Source organism: Pseudonaja textilis, chromosome 3 (genome assembly GCF_049901715.1).
Source record: "Pseudonaja textilis isolate UNSWEBS1 chromosome 3, rPseTex1.2, whole genome shotgun sequence".
NCBI lineage: Eukaryota > Metazoa > Chordata > Lepidosauria > Squamata > Elapidae > Pseudonaja > Pseudonaja textilis.
Window position 1 is genome coordinate 10,621,514 of NC_141992.1, and position 22,822 is coordinate 10,644,335.

At 38.8% G+C, this 22,822-nt stretch overlaps 1 protein-coding gene across 3 annotated transcripts in view; it reads left to right on the top strand.

Moving 5' to 3' along the window:
- The window catches only part of LAMA5 (laminin subunit alpha 5), a 211,394-nt gene that overhangs the window by 45,036 nt on the left and 143,536 nt on the right, over positions 1–22,822 (top strand). For all 3 annotated transcript variants that reach the window (XM_087928918.1, XM_026697402.2, XM_026697403.2), the window contains exons 3-4: positions 11,108–11,225; positions 20,457–20,575. In XM_087928918.1, coding sequence (XP_087785044.1) covers positions 11,108–11,225; positions 20,457–20,575 — 237 coding nt within the window. The remainder of the gene's footprint in view (positions 1–11,107; positions 11,226–20,456; positions 20,576–22,822) is intronic.

Here is a 22,822-nt window from a genome sequence, read left to right on the forward strand (position 1 = left end):
TCCTATAAATACAGCAACATGTTTATTATATTTTACTGCATTTTTGTTATTAATACTAACATGCAAATATATGTTTAATTTTATCCACCATTTACATTTTTATTCCCGTGAGTCATAGGGGCCCCAGTACACTGCTTTGCCCAGGGCCCATAATGCTGTTAAGACGGCCCTGGCTGGCTGGGTGGAGTCCTGCATGGATTCCTTAAAAAAAACATAAATAGCATTTCTGAGTTATTAAGAGGAGGCAGCCAGTTGAATTTGATGAGCTGAAACAGCTTTTATTTTTTGTTCTTCTGCATTTAAATGAATCTTCCTGCATTCTTCCACTAAACTTTGCACGATGGTCACAAGACTTCTTCCAGCGGCTAATCCGTCTTGTGATGTCTAACATCCCTTTCTTCAAAAAGGAAGCAGCCATCCATCCATCCTCTGCTCTGGACCTCAGTTGAACTTCACCTTAATTTATTGGGACAAGCTTCACATCCTGAAGAAGGAACCTTAACCCGGGAAATAAGATTTCATCCTCCCAGCCTAATAACTGACTGTGACCTGTTGACCCGGCTAATCAGTCTTCATTAAAACTGAGTCAGCACAGCATGGTTGTCGGGGGGCACCAGCATTTCCAGGCAGACCATTTTGGTTCCAGATGTGCCCATCAGTCTGACAAGGAGAAATGAAATGGAACTGATGCTACCTCGAATATATTTCAATCTGAGCTGTAGCTTAGCTAATAAAGAAGAGTGATAAAGATATGGAGGTGCCTGTAGGCTAAATCTGAGGTAGCATTCAGCCAATTTTGATAGGTTCTGGAGAACAGGTAGTGGAAATTTTGAGTAGTTCGGCAAATACCACCTCTGACTGGCCCCGCCCCCATCTATTCTCTGCCTCCCGAGTCCCAACTGATCAGCTGGGTCTTCTTTTGTTGCCCTGCATAGGAGAACGGAGCTGGAAAGCAGGTTAGTTGGGTGGGGAGGGAATGGGGATTTTACAATATCCTTCCCCTGCCATGCCCACCAAGCCAAGCCACTCCCACCAAGCCAAGCCATGCCCACAGAACCGCTAGTAAAAAAATTTAAATCCCACCACTGATCGCCATTGTAACATTGAACAGCCACTAAATAAACCATTGTAAGTCGAGGACTACCTGCATTTGATATCAGAGCAATGTTGAAAAGAAGCGATATACAGAGATGCAGCTCAGTCAGGAATCTATTGGAGACACCGTATTATTGCAATTTTTGCCCTGATGGCTGAGATCTTTGCTTGCCTGCAAATGCTTTCATTTCGCAGTTTACGATGCAATTTTCGCGCTTATGGTTTCTCTTCTGAATTTATTTATGCAGAGAATGCGCTGTCTCTCTCTCTCTCATGGTCCTCACAAAAGGCCCCAGCCGGCCTCTCTTGCAAACACGTAGACACGAGAAGGAGACCTTAGGAAAGGTCATCAACTCAGGAAGTTCCAGCTTGGGGATTTAACGAAACTGAGTTGCCAAGTGTCGCATTTCATGCGGAGAATTGTTGGAGAGCGTGTGAAGAGGGAATCTCTTATCCAGAAATAACAGGTCATCCTCAACGTACAACCACAATTGAGCCCCAAATGTTTGTTGCTAAATGAAACATTGGTTAAGTGAATTTTGCCCCCATTTTATGACTTTTCTGGCCTCAGTTGTTAAGTGAATCACTGTAATTGGTAGGTTAGTAACCCGATCGTTTTTCAAAAGTCTCAGCATCTTTTTTTCTAATGGGTGACCGAAACTGGATGCAGTATTCCAGGTGCAGCTTTACTAAGGCTTTATAAAGCTGTTTGGTCCCGTTTTATGGCTGTTCTTGCCACAATTGTTAAGTGAATCCTTGCAGTTAGTATGTTAGTAACACAGTTGTTAAGTGAATCTGGCTTCTCCATTGACTTTGTTTGTCAGGAGGGCCGCAAACAGTGAACACAGGACCCTGAGACTCTGCAACCGTCATAAAGATGAGTCAGTTGTCAAGCATCCAATTTTTGATCACACGCAGTGTTGGGATTCAAAAAAATTTTACGACTGGTTCTATGGCCGTGGCTTGGTGGGCATGGCAGGGGAACGATACTGTAAAATCCCCATTCCCCCCTCCCACTAACCTGCTTTCCAGCTCCGTTCTCCTGTGCAGGGCAACAAAAGGAGACCCAGCCAATCAGCTGGGACCTGGGATGCAGAGAATAGATGGGGGCGGGGCCAGTCAGAGGCGGTATTTGCCGGTTCTCCGAACTACTCAAAATTTCCGCTATCGGTTTTCAAGAACTGGTCAGAACCTGATGAATACTACCTCTGATCACGTGACTATGTGGATGCTGCAATGCTCTTAAGTATGAAAAACAGTCATTCAAAACTACGTCCGGTTTTGGTCGCCACGATGTAAAAAAGTTGTTGAAAGTCTAGAAAGAGCACAGAGAAGACCAACAAAGAGGATTAGGGGACTGGAGGCAAAAACATACGAAGAATGGTTGATGTATGTCTAGTTTAATGAAAAGAAGGATTAGGGGAAACATGATAGCAGCGTTCCAATATTTTAGGGGCTGCCACAAAGAAGAGGGAGTCAAGCTATTCTCCAAAGCAGCTGAAGGCAAGACAAAAAGCAACGGATGGAAACTAATCAAGGAGAGAAGCAACCTCAGGAGAAATTTCCTGACAGTGAGAACAATTAATCAATGGAATGGCTTGCCTTCAGCAGTTGTGGGTGCTCCATCACTGGAGGTTTTTAAGAAGAGATTGGACAACAATTTGTCTGAAATGGTATAGGGTTTCCTGCTTGAGAAAAGGAGGGTTGGACTAGAAGACCTCCAAGGTCCCTTCCAACTCTGTTATTCTGTTATTACCTATATATGAGCTGGGCAACCACATACCATTGTTAAATAAACAAATTAATTAAATGTGTGACAAACGCACCTACTATTGAGTTTTATCATTTCCACAGTGTCTTCCAGGGATGCCCAGATATAATATTGTCGGCAGCCAAATTTTCTGCAAAACAGTAGATTTGTTAACTGCCAAGTGACCTTTTCATTCCCTTGGAACTTTTTTTTTTTTTTTTACAAAAAGAACTAATATGACATCTCCCAGCGAAAGGTCAGAGCTTGAAATTCCTCATGCAGTCGCAGTGTATTTCTTGTAGCAAATAATTATCTTTGGCATTTAATTATATTCTGGGCACAAAAAGTTGCTGCAGCTGCTACTCTGAATGGAGGAAGCGGTTTGTAACGAGCTTAGAGCAGCTGTTACACGTCTGTGAAGAAATCACAGGAAAAAAAAAAATCCCCTTTTTATACTGAAGGCTAACTTAAGATGACCGTTAAGAGTGGAATACAGTGTAACCCATGTAGTCCTCGACTTACGACCACAATTGGGCCCAAAATTCCAGGTGGCAAGTGAGACATTTGTTAAGTGAGTTTTCCTCGTTTTACAACCTTCCTTGCCACAGCTGTTAAGTGAATCACTGCAGTTCTTTCAGTGAATCTGGCTTCCCAGATTCTGATAAACTTGGCTTATCGAAGAGAAGGTCACAAAGGGGATCACTTAGGCTGGAGGGGAGGGGTTGGACTAGATCGGTGTTCGCCAACCGGTGGGCTGTGGCCCACTGATGGGCCGCAAGAAGATTTTGGTGGGCCGCAGAGAAATCTCATCCCCAGAGCACCCCCCACAAAGCAATTAATCCAGGCTGTGCAGAAACACAAGGCTGCGCCACCCACATAGCCCGCAGGCACCCTCCCCGCCCACTCACTCCTTACCGGGCAAACTTGCCTGCCAAATTGCTATTTTTCCGACCATCTGCTATGCTGGGAGATTTAGATTAGCTAGGAAGCGGGAAATGGTTGGATTTCTTGCTTTCTAGCTAATCTTTAGATCTTCAGCTCTGCTTTTAAGCACAGCCGAACCTCCCTTAGGACTGAAGGTTCTATTATTCAGTGCAGACTCATGGCAAGCAAACTTTACGTGACAGACTGAGCTAGCCGATGGCTGATAGATAGATCACTGAATGATTGTGAGAGTAACTCAATCTGTCTGCCTGCTTTGCCTGATTTTGGGTAAAAATTGCTCTTTTGTAAAATAAAACATTCAATATTTACATACATGGTGTATTGTGAATTAATTTTGTGAGTTTGCTTACAAGCAAATTTTATGTGATAGACTCAGATAGCTGATGGCAGATAGATAGATCTCTGAATGTGATCCTGTGAGCAACTCAATCTGCCTGCCTGCTTTGCCTGATTTTGTGTAAAAGTTGCTCTTTTTTATAAAAAAATCAATATTTATATAAATATTATAATATTTACACACAAGCCATGCGCATCCAGTCACATGACTACCAAGCCACACCCACAAATTAGGCCATGCCCACAGAACCGGTTAGTGGTCCCTGGGATTTAAAATTATGGGTTTGGTGGTCCCTGAGGTCCAAAAGGTTGGTGACCCCCGGACTAGATGACCTACAAGGTCTCTTCCAACTCTTGATTATCTGTACGACTCCAGAATACTGCAGCTATCATAAATACAGGTAGTCCTCGACTTACAACCACAATTGAGCCCAAAATTTCTGTTGCTAAGCGAGACATTTGTTAAGTGAATTTTGACCCATTTTATGACCTTTCTTGCCACCGTTGTTAAATGAATCACTGAAGTTCTTAAGTTAATGACATAGGAATATCCTGCAGCCAAGAAGGCTCCACACTCATTTGCATCACTCAGATGACCTCGAGGACACAGATAAACCTCCAAGTAGCCTTAACAACTTGCTAAAATAATGCAAATGACCAGCTGTCTGCAAGGAATATAAATCCTTCCATTCCCCACCATCCAGTCAGAACTGAAGAAGCTTCTTGGATGAGAAGCAAAATGTCTTCAAAAGAAAAACCAGAAAGTCCAGTTGCCTCTTGAAAAAAGCACCTTTGGGACAGGCGGCATTACAATTTAGAGCTGTGAATTACATCTATTATTTGATCCAGTTTTGGGGAGGACTTTCCTTCATTTAATTGCTTGGTGAAATTTTCCCCTTTGCTCCCCTTCATTCCAATGGAGGATGCTAATGGAAATGGTGGTTTTTATGGGAAGAATTTGAGATTCTTTCTCTTCATCTGGATGAGCTAAAATGAGAGGAACTCATTAAGATGTCTATCAGATGATAAGCACTCAAATCAGAACACGATTAGGCTTTGCTAAAAGCTTTGCTTTTAGTGAAATTAAATAAAGTTGTTTTGTTTTCCATTCAAGCCCACGAGGTTAGATTGGATGTAGAAAATCGGTTCAGGTCAGTTGGAGGCTGGAAATAAATTCCTGGACAACCAAACAAGAATCAGGGACCGAGAGATGGAGGTGTTATCAACATGACACTGAGGTCAAGTTTCAAAGCCACAATAGAGAATAGAGAAATATAGGGTCAAAGCCCGTTTCTCGGTAGAATCAACAACCATGAAGTGATGTGCAATTAAGCCATGACTGGAAACACAATCCTCGTCATTTTGTGAAGAAAATATGAGGAGGATACATCTGTAGGCGTGGGAAATTTTCCATTTTTCCCTTTCTATTGAGTAGTCCACAATTATAAATGGGAAAATTATACGGAATTTGAGTTCCTTCCCACCTGGTTTCCCAGCAGTCAGTGAGGGAAGCTGGATTCACTTAATGACTGTGTGATTCATTTAAGAACTGCAGTGATTCACTTAACAACTCTGGCAGGAAAGGTTGTAAAATTGGGTGTGAATCCTTAAAAATTGTCTTGCTTAGCAATGGAAATTCTGGACCCAATTATGGCCAAACGCTGAGGTCTAGTTTCCAGTTTAAGCACTAATCCAGTGGTGGCAAACCTTTTTCGGTTCCCGTGTAAGGACCTGGTATTTGGTCATTTCTGTATCTTCTAGTTCAGTGGTCTCCAACCTTAGCAACTTTTAAGACTTGTGGACTTCAACTCCCAGAATTCCTCAGCCAGCTTCCTCAGAATTCCTCAGCCAGCTTCCTCAGCTGGCTGAGGAATTCTGGGAGTTGAAGTCCACAAGTCTTAAAGTTGCTAAGGTTGGAGACCCCTATTCTAGTTTATCAGATTGAAGTGAAGGTTCTTCTTTTATTTATCAAATCAAGCTTTGATGTTACTGAAAAAAATCACCCCAATCGTAATATTGGTAGTACTCAACTTATGACCACAATTAAGCCTAAACTTTCTGTTGTTAAGTGAGAGAGACCTTTGTTAAAGGAGTTTTGCCCCATTTTATGACCTTTCTTGCCAGAGTTGTTAAGTGAATCACTGCCGTTGATAAGTTAGTAACCCAGTTAAGTGAACCTGGCTTTCCCATTGACTTTGCTTGTCAGAAGGTCGCAAAAGGGGAATCACATGACCTTGGGACCCAGCAATGGTCATAAGTATGAACCAGTTGCCAACCATCTGAATTTTGATCATATGATCATGGGGAAGCTACAAAGGTCGTAAGTGTGAAAAATGGCCATAATAAGCCACTTTTTTTCAGTGCCATTGTAACTTCGAGTGGTCACTAAAAGAACTGTAACAAGTCAAGGACTACCTGTATTTAACATCTAAGAATTAAAAAAAGGTTTAACAGCAGCAGCTGTACAAGTGCAGTCAAGTTTGCTATCCCTATACAGATAGGAATCTATTATTTAATAGTACTTCTTTTAAGCTTCAATAGCAGAGGAATTAAACAAAACATGACAATGGTGCACTTTCATTCAGATCCGGAAGCCATCATGCATAGGTGTAACTCAAAAAATCAATTGCTACCAACCTGCCTTCCATTTACAACTGCATTGATTTATTCACTTAACATCTGTGATGAGGAAGGTCAGAAAATGAGGCACAACTCACTCCACAAATGTCTCATTTAGCAGCAGAAGTGTTGGGCTCAGTTGTGGTCATATTGTGTTGTGGTCAGTTGTGTATTTTTATTTTTAGATAATGCATGCATTTCAGATTAAGGAGAAATATACTTAGCAGATAAATTGTGGCCTTTGCTATGGTGTATATGTTTTGTTTGAGATTAATATCGCAATCTTTTTATTATTTTATAGTCATGGGCAACCTTTTATCAGTCTTTTAAAGGCTGTCTCACCCTACTCCCCCTACCCTACTCTCTGAGTGCTGCAATATTATCTATAATCCAGCGAATTCTTTGTAGAAATAAGGAAGGGAGAGGTTTTTGATTTGTATTCCTTTCTAGCTGGATTCCTCCATAATTAACCTACTGTAGAAAGATAAGAACTGTTTCACCTTTTTAGGAATGTAGGCCTGGCTGAATTTTCCTTTTTAATGTGTGTATGTGTGTGTGCGTCTTTCTTTTTTTCCACATTACAAAGGAATGGGACGTCTAGAAAGTTATTGTGTCCACATAAAAAAGGCACGTTCATTTCTTTTATGTTATATTTTAACCCTCAAAATGCTAAGCAATTGATTTAAGTATCGCCAATGTTATTTGAAGCTGAAATGTTTAAATACTTACGAACGATCCTTCGATAAGTTTATTTAATTTTTTAATTTTTGTTTATTTATTTGTTTAATTTCTGTAGCTGCCTATCTCAGTCAATGACTCCAGGCAGCTTACAATTCAAAAAATATGTTACAGTTTTTAATGTATTAAAAGATTAAAAATATTTTAAAATCAATATGTTAAAATATATTAAAGTTAAAAATATTACAAGCAACTTAAAACAATAGAAACAAACATGTACTAAATATATACCTTTGATATAGTTTTTTGAGGGGGGAAGGAAAAGATTTTCATTTGTTATTGAAGAGAAAAATTATCTTGACTTTTTTGTATTCTTTTCTCAAAAGTTCAATACACTTTTAAAAAATCAATCAATTGATAAACATGGTGAATTAAAAAGAAGATAGCCAAAAGGAGGATTAAGGTGGAATAATGTAACAGGTGTTTCTAGAAGTTTCTTAGTTCTTTCAAGAAAGTGGAAAGGAACAAAGAAAATTATTAGGACAATAATTTAGGAAATAAAACGACTTTGACATAAACATTGTGAAGCAACAAGAGATGAATATAGAAACAAAAAAAGAAACAAATAGTAAATGTGTTGATTAATGTTATTTAGAGAAGAATATTTATGGTTCTGGAACTGAATATGAATCTCCATACAATTAATTGCCTGGAGAAGCAATAATAACTAGATCATGTTGATGATACAATATTAATTAAAAGCAGAAACTGAATCCTATATACTTTCATAGTTTTCTTTGCAAATAATCCCAGTTCAGGAAAAATCAATAAAACAAAAACTTACGTTTTCCGGGAGTAGCATATACATTCCACATTTTCATACCTGTTTTTGAGTATAAAAACCAGCCGGCAGACATCTAAAATATAGAGATGTGTGTTTCTCTTACTTTTCCCCACAGGTTTCTCTTTTCCTTTTATGGTATTGTACAATTGATGGAGTTGTTTATTTATTTACACAGAAATGCAATTGATAAGCAGGTGGTCTGCCAATGACTTTGGGTGGCTCATAGTTATAGGTAGTTCTTGACTTACAACAGTTGATTTAGTGACAATTTTATTCCCTTGGTTTGAACACTGGAAACCCATATTTCTGTAAATGTCACATTTCCTGTGTTTTACTTTAAACATTCTTACCCTACTGATAAAATAAGGGTCATTTTGTGTGTTTTTAAATAGAACTTTTTTGACAGGATGATGAAGGGAAGATTTTTGGAGAAAGCCGGTGCCAGCTTAAAAAGAGGAATTCCGTTGCTGAGATTGTTGTCTTTCCCCCCCCAGCACTGATATTTTTAAGCTGCATGCTTTTTTTCAGTCTTGGCAAGAACATGGCTGCACAGATCAATCTTTAAAAAAAAATTTTTTTTTTTAAAGTTAATTTTCTATTACAGGGGTGTCAAACTCAAGGCCTGCAGGCCGGATCTGGCCCTCAGGTTGTTTAAATCCAGCCCACGGGGCTGCCCTGGAAATATCAAAGGACCGGCCGTTGGTGCCTCTGGTGGCTAAGGACGGCCCCCTGAGCCTCGTTTTCACCCTGCATGGCCAGAAAACGGCCCCAAAATGAGCCTGAAAACGGCTGGCAGTGTGCTGCAGGAGGCCAGGGAGGGTGAAAATGAGACTCAGGGGGGCTGCCCGTGGACCCCCCCACCCCATTTTGGCTGACAGGGTGCTGCACGAGGCATCCATCCCACCCCCACCCACCCCGCTCTGGCCTGCAGAGAACTACAGTGCTGATTCAGCGTCAAAGAAATCCAGTTTGACACTCCTGTTCTATCAATTACATTTCTTAGTGTTTAATAAATGTTGAGTTGTCTGGGTATTTAATTTGCTTAACAATACAGATTCCATTCTTACTCTCAGTCTTCAAATGAATTAGAAGCACTTGAATTGAGAGCTGTGAAGGTCTTACCAGAAGCTACCTTGTCTTAGCAACCGATTGGGTATATATCATACGAAGGAAAGTTTCCTTTCTAAGGAAGAATGTGTTTTAAAAGCAATAATTAGTAGCCATGGATGAGAATATTTGTAATTCAGGTTGAAATTAGGGTCCTTGGTGTTCTCTGAGCTTGGTTGTTTTCTGGCAGATGTTTCATTACCCAACTAAGTAACACCATCAGGGCCAGAATGGGGTGGGATTTCCTTTCTGATTGCATACAAGAGGCTTTATGAAAAGCCTTCTTCATGAGATGGATGGCCTATGGAAAGTACCCAAAAAGCTATACAGAAGGTCCATCATAAATTTTAATCCACTACCCTTTTATTTAAAAAAACATAAAGAAATATAGCACAATTTCTGAAAACCTGATGAAGTATAGGGAAGATTTTTTTTCAGTCTATTTGTTTAATTTCCATATTACAATTAGACCTTGACTAATCACCACAATAGAACCCAAATTTTCTGTTGCCAGGTGAGATGAATTTTAAGTGAATTTTGCCCCCATGTTACAATGTTGTCATAGTTGTTAAGTGAATCACTGCAGTTGTTCAGTTAATAACATGATTGTTAAGTGACCCTGGCTTCCTAACTGACTTTGCTTATTAGAAGGTCGTAAAAGGTAATCTGGTAAAACCCTGGACACTGAGCCAGTTGCCAAGTGTTTGAATTTTAATCACGTGACAATGGAGAGTCTACAACGGTACTAAGTGTGAAAAACGATCATAAGTCACTTTTTTCCCAGTGCCGTTGTAACTTCAAGCGGTCACTAAATGAATTGTTGTAGGTCGAGGAATACTTGTAATCATCCAATCAAAACTTGATGATACGTCTTTTCTGTTCTCTTTAAAGAAAAAATCCAATTCTCTTTCCATAAATCGAATAAATTCCTTTTCTTTGGGTATTGATTGATTCAGTGTCCATCTTAGCTTCCCTTTTCGTCCCTTCCATACAACTTTTATCAGATTGGGATCTGCCCAGTTCAGTGGTAGGATTCAAATTTTTTTACTACTGCTTCTGTGGGCATGGCTTGGTGGGCGTGGCATGGCTTGGTGGGCGTGGCAGGGGAAGGATACTGTTAAATCTCCATTCCCACCTCACTCCAGGGCAAGGTTACTGCAAAATCCCCTTCCCTCTCCACCCCACTAACCTGCTTCCCAGCTCCGTTCTCCTGTGCAGGGAAACACAAGAAGACCCAGCTGATCGGCTGGGACTCGGGAGGCAGAGAATAGATGGGGGCGGGGCCAGTCAGAGGTGGTATTTGCCGGTTCTCTTAACTACTCAAAATTTCCACTACCGGTTCTCTGGAACTAGTGAGAACCTGCTGAATATCACCTTTGGTCCAGTTGCTTATTTCTATATTTATTTCTTGAACATTGGATTTCAACTCTGCTGACATCCATATCCTGTTTAGTCTTAACCAGGACATGAGTCTATTTAGAATAAAATGAGTATTGATTTTCTTTGGGATGTATTTCTTGCCATACATCTTGAATACCTAGTTTTTCCGCCATTTTGAAGAAAGCCAATGGAAGTGTTTTCCTGGCTTTTTACTTTTCTAGTCTTATCATCTAATTCTGCATCTACAATTGTACAACTTTCAGGTTTATATAACTGCCGCATGCTTGTTCTTGGAGGAGTGGAACTGTGTTTTTTTGTGCTAAAATATACATTTTTCCCCGCTTCTTTCACAGTTGTTCCATGTGGCCTATGTACTGATCAAGTTTGCAAATTCTCCCCGTCCAGACTTATGGGTGCTGGAGCGATCGACTGATTTCGGAGTGACGTATGATCCTTGGCAGTACTTTGCCTGTGAGTATGAGAGCAAATTAAAAGCAATTAATTGATTAGGCAAAGTTAATATTTATGTAAACTGAGGAGGAACTTTCAGCAGAATTGGATGAGATTGTGTGGAGGACGAAGCATAATCTCCTTCCACCCTGCGTGATGTTGTAAATATTCTATGGACGCAGAGATAGCATTTACAAAGAGGGTGAAACTTCTCTCACCTTTCTCACAGGCTACAGGTAATCCTCGACTTACAGCCGTTCATTTAGTGACCATGCAAAGTCAGGACTGTGTTGAAACTTACCCCTGACTTACAGTGGCTCCTTGCACTTATGACTGTCACAGCGTCCCTGTGGTCATTTGATGCAAATTCAGGCACTTGGACTGCCAGCATCCCAGGAATCACATGACCTTCCCAGCTAACCTCCAACAAGCAAAGGCAATGGGGAAAGCCAGATTCATTTAACGACTCTGTGATTCACTTAATGACGGCAGCAAAATATATTGTAAAATCGGACATGACTCGCTTAGATAAAAATGCATTTATGGCTAGCTGGTGTACTTCACTATTCTCTGAAATAAAAAAGATGTAAGGAAATTCAGTCAGAGAATTTGTTTTCTCAGTATGAAACTGCCTACTGTTCTCAGAGCAAATCTCAGCTTACCACAGTTCATTGAGTGACCATTCAAAGTTACAACGGCACTGGAAAAATGACTTATTACCGTTTTTCACACTTATAACTGTTGCAGCATCCCCAGGGTCATGTGAACAAAATTCAGTCTCTTCGCAACTGGCTCCTATTTATGACGGTCACAATATCCCAGGGTCACGTGATCCCCATTTGCAACCCTCTGACACACAATGGGGAAGCCAGATTCACCTAACAGTCGTGTAACTTAACAACTGCAGTGTGTCAACTAAAAAATACTTCTTTGGTCATTTTAGTTGCCAGCAGAAAGGGAGCAGGGAAAGTAGTGCATTCCTTAAATGCTTCAGATAATTGCTTGGTGGCCGAAGCTATTGTTGCACAAGATTATTACTGGAGAGCATGATTGATGACTCTTGGCTATAGATGTGCCCCATTGGAGAATATACATCAAGGGGGTGGGGGGAAGACCAGGGTCAAGGGTGAAATGAATGATGTGTCTTAGTGTCGGCTACATCCAGGTAATGCCGAAATGGTCACTTCTAATAAATTCATTTTTTTTTACTGTGAGAGGTGCAGCTAGAGACTTATGATTTGAATGGGGGATGTATTGTTGGAACCCTGATACAGTGATTCGTTTTAGAACTGTGGCCAGAAAGATCGTAAAATGGGTCCAAACTCATTTAACAAGCATCTCACATAGCAACAAAAATTTGGGCTCCATTATGGTCGTAAGCCGAGGACAACCTCTACTTAGGTTGGCAAAATGCGTCGGTTTCCTTAGAAAACTCATCATTTTTCAAGCAGACAGAGAACACAAGTTGTTGGAAAATATTAAACACTGGCTTCTCCAGGGAGAAGTGATAGTAATTGGCAGAAGATGTGAACTAAGTTTTATGATGATCTTTTAAACAGAAAAACCTGGAAAAAAGAATATCTGTGAGGATGATACAAGAACAGGTTCCCTTGAGTGTGCTACAACTCACAGTTTTTGACAGTAACGCATTAAGTTCACCTCATGGGTAAAAGAACAAGAAGCATTTTTATCCCAAAGAGGCTCTCAAAAAATAACAAAAGGCTTTATGCCAACATTTTTATATATAGTAGTAGTTCTCTACTTTACAATCACAATTGAGCCCCAAATGTCTGTTGCTAAGCAAGGCAGTTGTTAAGTGAGTTTGGACCCATTTTACCACCACCTTGCCACATTAATTAAGTAAATCACCACAGTTGTTAAGTGAACTATGTGGTCATTAAGCGAATTTGGATCCCAGAAGCCAGATGGGAAGGATACATGTGAATGTTTGTAGAGCAGGGGTGTTCAAACTTGACAGCTTTAAGACTTGTGGACTTCAACTCCCAGAATTCCTCCTCCAGTTATGTTGGCTCAGGAATTCTGGAAGTTGAAGTCCACATGTCTTAAACTTGCCAAGTTTGTAAAGATTCTCCATTATCCAGGTTATGGTTGTCCCAAAGGTGCTTTTTCAGGAGGCAACCGGACTTTATGGTTTTTCTTTGAAGACGTTTTGCTTCTCATCCAAGAAGCTTCTTCAGCTCTGACAGGATAGTGGGAAATGGATGGATTTATATTCCTTGTAGACAGCTGGTCATTTGCATCCTTTTAGAGCAGGAGTCTTCAAACTTGACAAGTTTAAGACTTGTGGACTTCCAGCTCCCAGAATTCCTGAGCTAGCATGACTGGAGGAGGAATTCTGGGAGTTGATGTCCACAAGTCTTAAAGTTGTAAAGTTTGAAGACCCCTGTTTTAGAAGGCTGCTGAAACACAACATGCAGATTCCCAGCTAACTGCAAGGAATATAAATCCTTCCATTCCCCACTATCCTGTCAGAGCTGAAGAAGCTTCTTGGATGAGAAGCGAAGCGTCTTCAAAAGAAAAAACAAGGAAGTCCAGTTGCCTCTTGAAAAAGCACCTTTGGGACATACATGGTGATCACATGACCCTGGAACATTGCAACTGTTACAAACACAAGGGCCTAGTTTTTGATCATGTGACTGGAGATGCTGCAATGGTTGTTTCAGTGAAAACCCATCTTAAGTCACTTTTTTCAGTATTGTTATACAAATGTTCACTAAACCAATGGTTGTAAGTCGAGGACAACCTGTATTTCATAGATTCGTAGGTCTGGAAGGGACACTGAAGATCTTCTAGTCCAACTGGAAAAAATCGTTCCTTTGTATAATGCATGAAGATTTATAGAATAATATTGTGACTTACAACCATTTTTTGCACATACGACCATTGCAGCATTCTCCATGATCACTTGACCGGAGTTCAGACTTTTGGCAACCGATTCATATTTATGACCGTTGCCATGTCTCAGGGTCATGTGATCTCCATTTGCAACCTTCTGACAAGCAAAGTCAATGGAGAAGCTAGATTCACTTAACAGCTAGGTTCCTAACTGAAGAATCGCAGTGATTCACTTAACAACTGTGGTAAAAAAAAGCTCATAAAATGAGGTAAAACTCACTTAACAAATGTCTCATTTAGCAACAGAACTTTTGGGCTCAGTTGTCATGTTTATGTAGTGTATATTGGAGGTGGTGACCCACTGAGAGCTGTATGCAACAAAATTTCATTTTAATTTATGCCAAATAATGTACATTGAAAGTGACAAAAAAATGTGGAAAAGAAAAAGGCACTTATTTCCATACCTGGTGGGCATGCCAGGAAGTGAAAAAATATTGGAATACAATTACACAATGGATAGAAGAAATCATGAATCAGAAAACTAAACTTAATCCGGAAACGTTTTTATTAGGTATAATAACACAAAAATGCAATAAAACAGATAGATATATCATGTTACACATATTAACAGCTGCAAGGATTTCATACACACAACTCTGGAAAGAAAAAAGGGTTCCACCAGAAGGCATGGTTATTAAAAAAAGTAGATTGTATAGAGATGGATAGGTTAACGATGAAAATAAAAGACAGAGAAGATTAAATTTACTACAGGGCCTGGGATGCCAGGTATGAGTGGTTTAGAAATTTGTAACAAGAGTAAGATGTAATGGTAAAGGAATAAGTAAATACATATATTGAAAAATGTAAGGAGATGCAAAAGATGTCTTGATGTTGATAACAATGTATAAAGTTTTATTTTATGTTTTTAAAATTTGAAAACGTAATAAAATTTATTTTTTAAAAAAGAAAATGACAATAAAGTTATTCTATTCTATTCTATTCTATTCTATTCCATTCCATTCCATTCCATTCCATTCCATTCCACTCCACTCCATATTTTCTATTCTATGCTAGGCTATGCTATGTTATGCTATTCCACTCTATTCCATTCCATTCCACTCCACTCCATATTTTCTATTCTATTCTATTCTATTCCATTCCATTCCATTCCACTCCACTCCACTCCACTCGACTCCATATTTTCTATTCTATGCTATGCTATGCTATGCTATGCTATGCTATGCTATGCTATGCTATGCTATTCCACTCTATTCTATTCCATTCCACTCCACTCCATATTTTCTATTCTATTCTATTCTATTCTATTCTATTCTATTCTATTCTATTCTATTCTATTCTATTCCTGTCCATTTCTAATTCTAATTCTAATAATTCTATACTATTCTATTCATCATAAGTGGAGGACTTCCTGTATAAAATGCAGTATTTGACTTTTTGTTCTGTATTTACAATTTCTGAGTGAATAAAATCTCTCTGTGTTTAGTCAAGATTCTAATCTAGTTAGATCTGAGAGTCCTTTGCCAAATTAAGTTAATTCTTGAGTTAATGCCTGGAGAACTGCGAGTGTTTTTGGATTTGAAGTTTAATATGTATATTGGATTAGCAGATTATCACCACTGACAACTGAATTACTAAATTTGAGAATCCATGCGCTGCAATTATTTGCTGTGCAATAATCCCGCAGAGTCCATCTGTGTGTTATTAACGCATAGACTGATCTCACAAGACGTATCTAATCATCCCACAACATAAAGCAGATGGATCTCGAGGTGCCTACAAACAATTGTTACTTCACATTCACTGCTTTTAAGCTTACAAAGTAAATCCCAGAGTACAAAAAAACCCAAAAGACTTAAGAAAGACAAAGGAAAAATAAAAGGAGAACGGATTTTTTTTAAATTTTAACAACAATTACTGAAGCAAGTTTTCATGCTGTGCATTTGAACACCTTTAAAGATAGTCCTCAAATTATGACCACAATGGAACTCCAAAGACACATATTTGTCTTAAGCTTATGAAGGAGTGTGAACTTGGCAGTTTTGACATGTAAAGCTTGTGTTATGACAGTGTTCCTCAACTATAGCAACTTTACTATGTATATAGCAGGCATGTCAAACTCAAGGCCTCGGGGACGGATCTGGCCTGCTTAGTTCTGGCCTGCAGAGCCACCCTGGAAACAGCAAAGGATCGGCCTGTGGTGCCTCTACCAGTGAAAACAGAACTTGGGAGGGCCACATGCGGCCCTCCCGAGCTCTATTTTTTACTGGCAAAAGGTTTCAGGAGGCCGTCACAGCCAAAAACGGAGCTCGGGAGCCCGTTTTCACAGGCAGAGCACTCAGGCACCACGAGCGCCCCTGAAACGAGTGACGTCAAGCAGGCCCCACCCTCCCAGCCTCTGCCCCTCAAGGTCAAATGAACCCTGATGTGGTCCTCAATGAAATCAAGTTTGATACCCCTGATGTATAGACTCCCAAAAATCCCCACTCAGGTCCATGAACCAAGGCCATGCATCTTAACAGATCCCGAGGTTGAGAAACACTGCTTTACGGGATAGTACAGGTAGTCCTCGACCTACGACCACAAATGAGCCCAGAATTTATGTTGCTAGGTGAGAAATTTGTTCACTGAGTTTTGCCCTATTTTACGACTTTTCCTTCCCACGTTTGTCAAGTGAATCACTGCAGTTACTTAAATTAGTAACATGGGGATTAAGTGATTCTGGCTTCCTCGTTGACGTTGCTTGTCGGAAGGTCGCAAAAAGGGATCACGTGACTCCAGGACTCCGTCATAAATGTCAGTCAGTTGTCAAGCATCCAATTGTCAAATCATGTGAACATGGGGATTCTGCAACATTCTTGGGTTTTGATCATGTGAATATAAGGGACATGTGAAAAACGGTCATAAGTCACCGTTTTTGTAACTTTGAACGGTCAGTGAATGAACTTTTGTAAGTCGAGGATTACCTGTATTAACTAAGGAACAGCTTACTACAGGGGTAGTCAACCTCTTTATACCTACTGCCCATTTTTGTATCTCTGTTAGTGGTTTTCTCTAACCGCCCACCGGTTCCACAGTAATGGTGATTTATAAAGTAGGGGACAAAACCCATACCGCCCACCATGAAAGCTGGAACGCCCACTAGTGGGCGGTAGGGACCAGGTTGACTACCACTACCCTATTACATCTCATTTTGCAAATCACGGTTCTTAGCCCTGGCTCAGGAAAGTATGTGAACACAGCTTTGGAGCAACGCGAAGAGATAAGCCACCTGCCACAACAGAAGTAACTAATTTTGCTTCTTCCTTTATTTAAGATAATGCTATTGCAAGCTTGGCAATCTGTACATTCCTTTGTGATGGATCAGTTCCTGCATATTTTCAGGAAGATTTTTAATTCCAAAACAAAATGTTTATCTGTCTTCTTCCTCATCCTCTGCTCGCTAGCTGTTTTTGCAACTGTGCAATATCTCAAGGTTCTCTTAATTGTTGTTTGGGATTCTCTGCTCTTGTTTTTTTTTTTTAAAGTTCCCTTTGTTTGGAAATAAAATGAAGGGAAATAAAATTTCCCTTCTTCTGCAAAGTTTCCCTCAAAATTTTCCCAGATCTTAAACAAGTGTGATGATTGACATCTACGTCCCACAACATTCTTTTTATTAAAAAAATAAGAGGACATTGGAACTTAAACCAGGTGCCAAGAATTTACCAAGGCATGACGCCACCCTGACTGACTTTATTGGTGATGAATTACAGGTAGATCCACGGCCACAATTGATCCCAGAATTTCTGTTGCTAAATGAGATAGTGATTAAGTTAATTTTGCCCCATTTTATGACCTTTTTGTGATAGTTGTTAAGTGAATCACTGCAGTTGTTAAGTTATCTGGCTTCCCCATTGACTTTGCTTGTCAGAAGGTCTCAAAAGGAAATCAAGTGACCCTGGGATATGGCAACCGTCATAAATACCAGTCAGTTGTCACTCTGAATTTTGATCTCATGACCATGGGGATGCTAAAATAGTTGTGAGTGTGAAAAAAGGTCATAAATATCCCTTTTTTCAATGCCATTGTAACTTCAAATGGTCATTAAACCAAGTATTGTAAGTTGAGGATTACTCATTCCAGATATCAGCAACCCATGGCTCTGGAGCCACATGCGGCTCTTTGGGCCCTCTGCTGTAGCTCCCTGTTGGGTGATCCCCGCCCCTTGCCCTGCCAGAAGGTAAAACACATAAAACAGAAAGGAGAAAGAGGGAGGGCGGGCGGGAGAGAGACACCCATTTCCCACAGAAAACACCGGGAACCACAAACCTGGGCAGGCGTGGTGGTGGGGGTGTCATGTGACTGAGTGGGAGTGAGGCTCCCGGTGTTTTCTTTTCTGTGGGAAATGGGTCCAAATGGCTCTTTGAATGTTTAAGTTTGCAGACCCCTGACTCATACATTCTTATTTGGAGCATTTGTGGACCATTTCTTTCATCCAAAACAAGATGTTTTAAACAGCTTAGAAAAATGAGAAAGGTGGAAACAGATTTTATTTATTTATTCATTCATTCATTAAACTTATATGCCGCCCATGTCACCAAAGGCAACTCTAGGTGACATACAATTATTCCATAAAAGTACCATATAAAACATTAAAACAATAAAGATCATAAATTTAAAATTCAGTTAAAATCAAATAAACTGACATGGAGAGGAAGGGAGCAAAGAACAATATTAATTAAGCAATATTAATATTGACTTTCCTTGTCGGAAGTCACCTGGTATCATTGCAAATTATTGATTATGTGACCATGGGGATGTGGCAACCATAAAAAATGTGTGATAATTGCCAAGTTGCCAAATCATGATCATGTGACTGCAGGTAAGTCATATTATAACTTTGAACGGTCACTAAATGTATGGTCATAAGTCAAGGAGTTAGCTGTAACTTGTTAATCTTTGTCTTCTTTTAATTCGGCTACTTAATTTGAATTCCTAGCAAGAATGGCTCACCCTATTTAATAATCTACACTTCTGCTGCAGCTTCTGGGATTTTGGAAATAAGGACTGTAGGAAATAAAGTGGGAGAATAAGGTTTCTTGTGTTAATCTTGAATGAAATAGTAATTTTTTAAAAAAATAATTTTTATTTTTAGACAAACATGCACAAACAAAACATAAAACATAAAACCATCTTCCAATTACATATATACAGTGTGTCAGTTGGTTACAAATCTTTTGTGCATCCTCTCCCTAGTCCTCACTTACAGTTTGTATAAATTCTCATATTATCAGTCTAATATATATGTATACATTATTATCATTGTTAATCATTTATTTGACTAAACTATTATTCCATCATTCTATACGAGATATTCAAAATTTTAAATTAATTTATATTATAACAATTCATTAATCATCCTAAGTCCATCCAATAGTAGTACATTTTTATATTATGTTCTGTATAATTCTATTATCCTTGTATTGTAAAATTCTCTAACATATTTCATTTCCATATTTTTTTGTCTAACCATTGATAAAATAAATCCCATATCTTATAAAATTGTTTATCTTCTTGTACTCTAATTTCAAATGTCAATTTACTCATTTCAGCACCTTCCATTATTTTCTTAAAAACTTCCTCTTGCATTGGTATTTTCTCATTTTTCCAATTTGTACCAAATGTAATTACTATGAAATAGTAATTTTGATTGTTCCAGCTTTGCAGAAGATGGACCTTTTTCAAACAGATTTTTTTCCGGTAGCAAAATCACAAGACGTTCTCATGGCACTTCAAAAAAGAGGCGGGGAAATTGCTCCATTTTCATTTTCCAATTTATCCTAAATTTACTGTACTTCTAATTTTTATATGTCGGTGTAGTTGAAGAACATGAGTAAGAGAGGAGGAGAATTTTGATTTTTTTTTTACATTGCTTTTTTGCACAGCCAGTTTCATTTAGATGACTTTAAGTGTGCCATTGTCTCAGCCTTTCTACAATATATTCTTATTAGGATATACACTCTAGTTCAGGAGGAGAAGAGACAGAGCCTGCAGGTGGAGTAAAGCAAGTCATCAACCTAGAATCCTTACATTCCCACAAACAATCTAAGACAGTCCAATCCCTCTTGAATTCTGTTGACATTGTTCTGTCGCCAATTATGCTGACTTTTAATTTTAACTGTTAGTTGACTAGATTTTGGGGGGTATAGACATGAAGAAATAAATCACCTTAATCGGAAATTATTGGGTAGTCCTGATTCTTCATGCTTGCCACTTAATTATACATGCCAAGTCCTTTGATTGTTTGCAAAATTCTCTATACATGCAAAGTGCTGTTCATTATTTGGGGGTAAATCACACCCTTCCAGATTGTAAATCTTGTCATCTGCATTCCAATAGCTTCCAGGAGAGATTGCATAGAGAAATTTGGCCTCAAGAGCAGAGAGAAGATTAATAAAGATGATGATGTCATTTGTACCACTGAATATTCCCGCATTGTGCCTTTGGAAAACGGGGAGGTAAGTCGCTTTGATCGCTTTTCTAATTCAAGTTCTATATTGAAAGTAATAGGATTAGATTACAGGTAGTCCTCAATTTACGACCACAATTGAGCCCAAAATTTCTGTTGCTAAGGGAAACATTTGTCAAGTGAATTTTGCCCCATTTTATGACCTTTCTTGCTGCAGTTGTTAAGAGAATCACTACAGTTGTTAAGTTAGTAATTCGGTTGTTAAGTGAACCTGATTTCCACATTGACTTTGCTTGTCAGAAGGTTGCAAAAGGGGATCACAAGACAAACACACACCCCGGGACCCGGCAACCATCATAAATATGAGACAGTTGCCACACATTTGAATTTGATCACATGACCACGGGCAATGCTGCAATAGTCTTAAGTGTGGAGAACGGTCATAAGTTACTTTTTTCAGTGATGTTATAACTTTGAAAGGTCACTAAATGGACTGTTGTAAGTCAAGGACTGCCTCTACATACATTTGCATTAGGTTCTTTTTGTTGTGAGGGATAAGTTTGAATCTTCATAGATTTCATGATACTTATTTCTGTCTGGGAGTGAAATCAGAGTTTGTAGGAGATACGTGAATATATGAGTTTAGTTTCTGTGCTTAGTTTGAAACTACGCACACTCCCTTTTTTGACTATACATTCAGTTTAAAAAATGGTTCATCTGACTAGGTTCAGTGGTTGTATGCTGCCGGTTCGCATGATCCAGTAGTGCCAGTCAGCAGTTGGCCCCGCCCAGCCGCCCCCGTCCTTTCCTGTCCTATATTTCCTTTGTAGCTCAGCTGATATGTGCGGCTGTGTGGATGGCCACACCTCAGCTGTTTTACTCACTAGCACTGACGGTAAGATAAGTTTTTGCTTAAAATTGCCCGTTTTAGAACACTCCAAGCACACGCACCCACAGAACTGGTAGTATAAAATATTTTTTTATAAAAAATTTATTTGAGTTTTCACAAAACATAATAAAAGTAGAACGTCTTTTTTTTTTTAGAGAACAGCATGTTTCCAGGTTATCACATCTCCATACAGATATAATCTCATTTACATACTCATATTTTGTATTCAATTTCATATCTTATCACTACTTTATTGATTTCTCATTAATTTTTCCTCCCCTTACTTTCCTCAGCCTTATATTATAATTGTCTCATTCCTTTCTAATTCGATTACATATCTTCCTAATTTTCTATATCCTCGTAATGTTTATACTTATACTTTTGTCTGTCCTGTTTACCATTTCCTACATTCTTTTTTCATCATCATCCTGAAAGGGAAAAGAAAAAAAAATTCCCTCCCCTTCCAAGCATTAAAAAGCAAAGTTTCCCCTATAATTACCAAAATGAGTGTATCAGCTTTATCTCTTATAATTATCCTTTCAAATCTCATTAAGCATTTAGTTTATACATTATACAATTATAACATTCAGCTTCTAATATCTATTATATATCACATAACTCTTATTGACTGAATTCTGCTTGATACTTTCCCTTAAAAATACAGACAATTTTTTTAAAAAAGATGTATAAAAATAATAAGTAAAATAATAATTCTATTCAAATTCACCTTGTCAATTGATATTGATTTCATTACAAATCTTTCACATTTCATTTCAATTGTATTTTATAATTCATTAAAAAAACGATTAAGGTATTTCCATTCCCTCGTCTTATTTCCCCTTCTTTCACTTTTAATTCCCTTTGTCTCTTTATTTCATTTAATTGTTAATAAACATTCCATTACATAACAATACCAGTTTTATCTTTCATTTTAATCACCTATGTTTCCTATTTCCTAGCTCATTACTATTTCTAATATAACTACACTATCTCTTGTACCCTTGCGGAATCCACTCCTTTAACTTATTTTTTAACCATTATCTCTGTGTCTTTTAAATAGGCTAATACCTTTGATCCTTGTTCATTTCCCCTGTTTCTTTATTTCCTGTTTCTGTCCCTTATAACTTCTTTCCCTTTTTATCTTTCCCCTCTTTTTCTCACCACCCTTTTTGTCCCCATCTCTCTCTAATTCTCCCTTCTGTAATCCTCTCTTCTGCTTCTTCCTAATGTTATGTTTACTTTTCAAACTGTTCATTTTTTAGTTGTTCCCTCTAATCTCAAATTTTTAACTTCCTTTTTCCCCTTTTTCCTTTTAACCCCACATTGCATTGTTTGATCATTAAAGATGGCTTCTTCCTTGTCCAGCCCTTCTTGTTCTTCAAGCATTTCTTCTTGTTTTTCATAGTT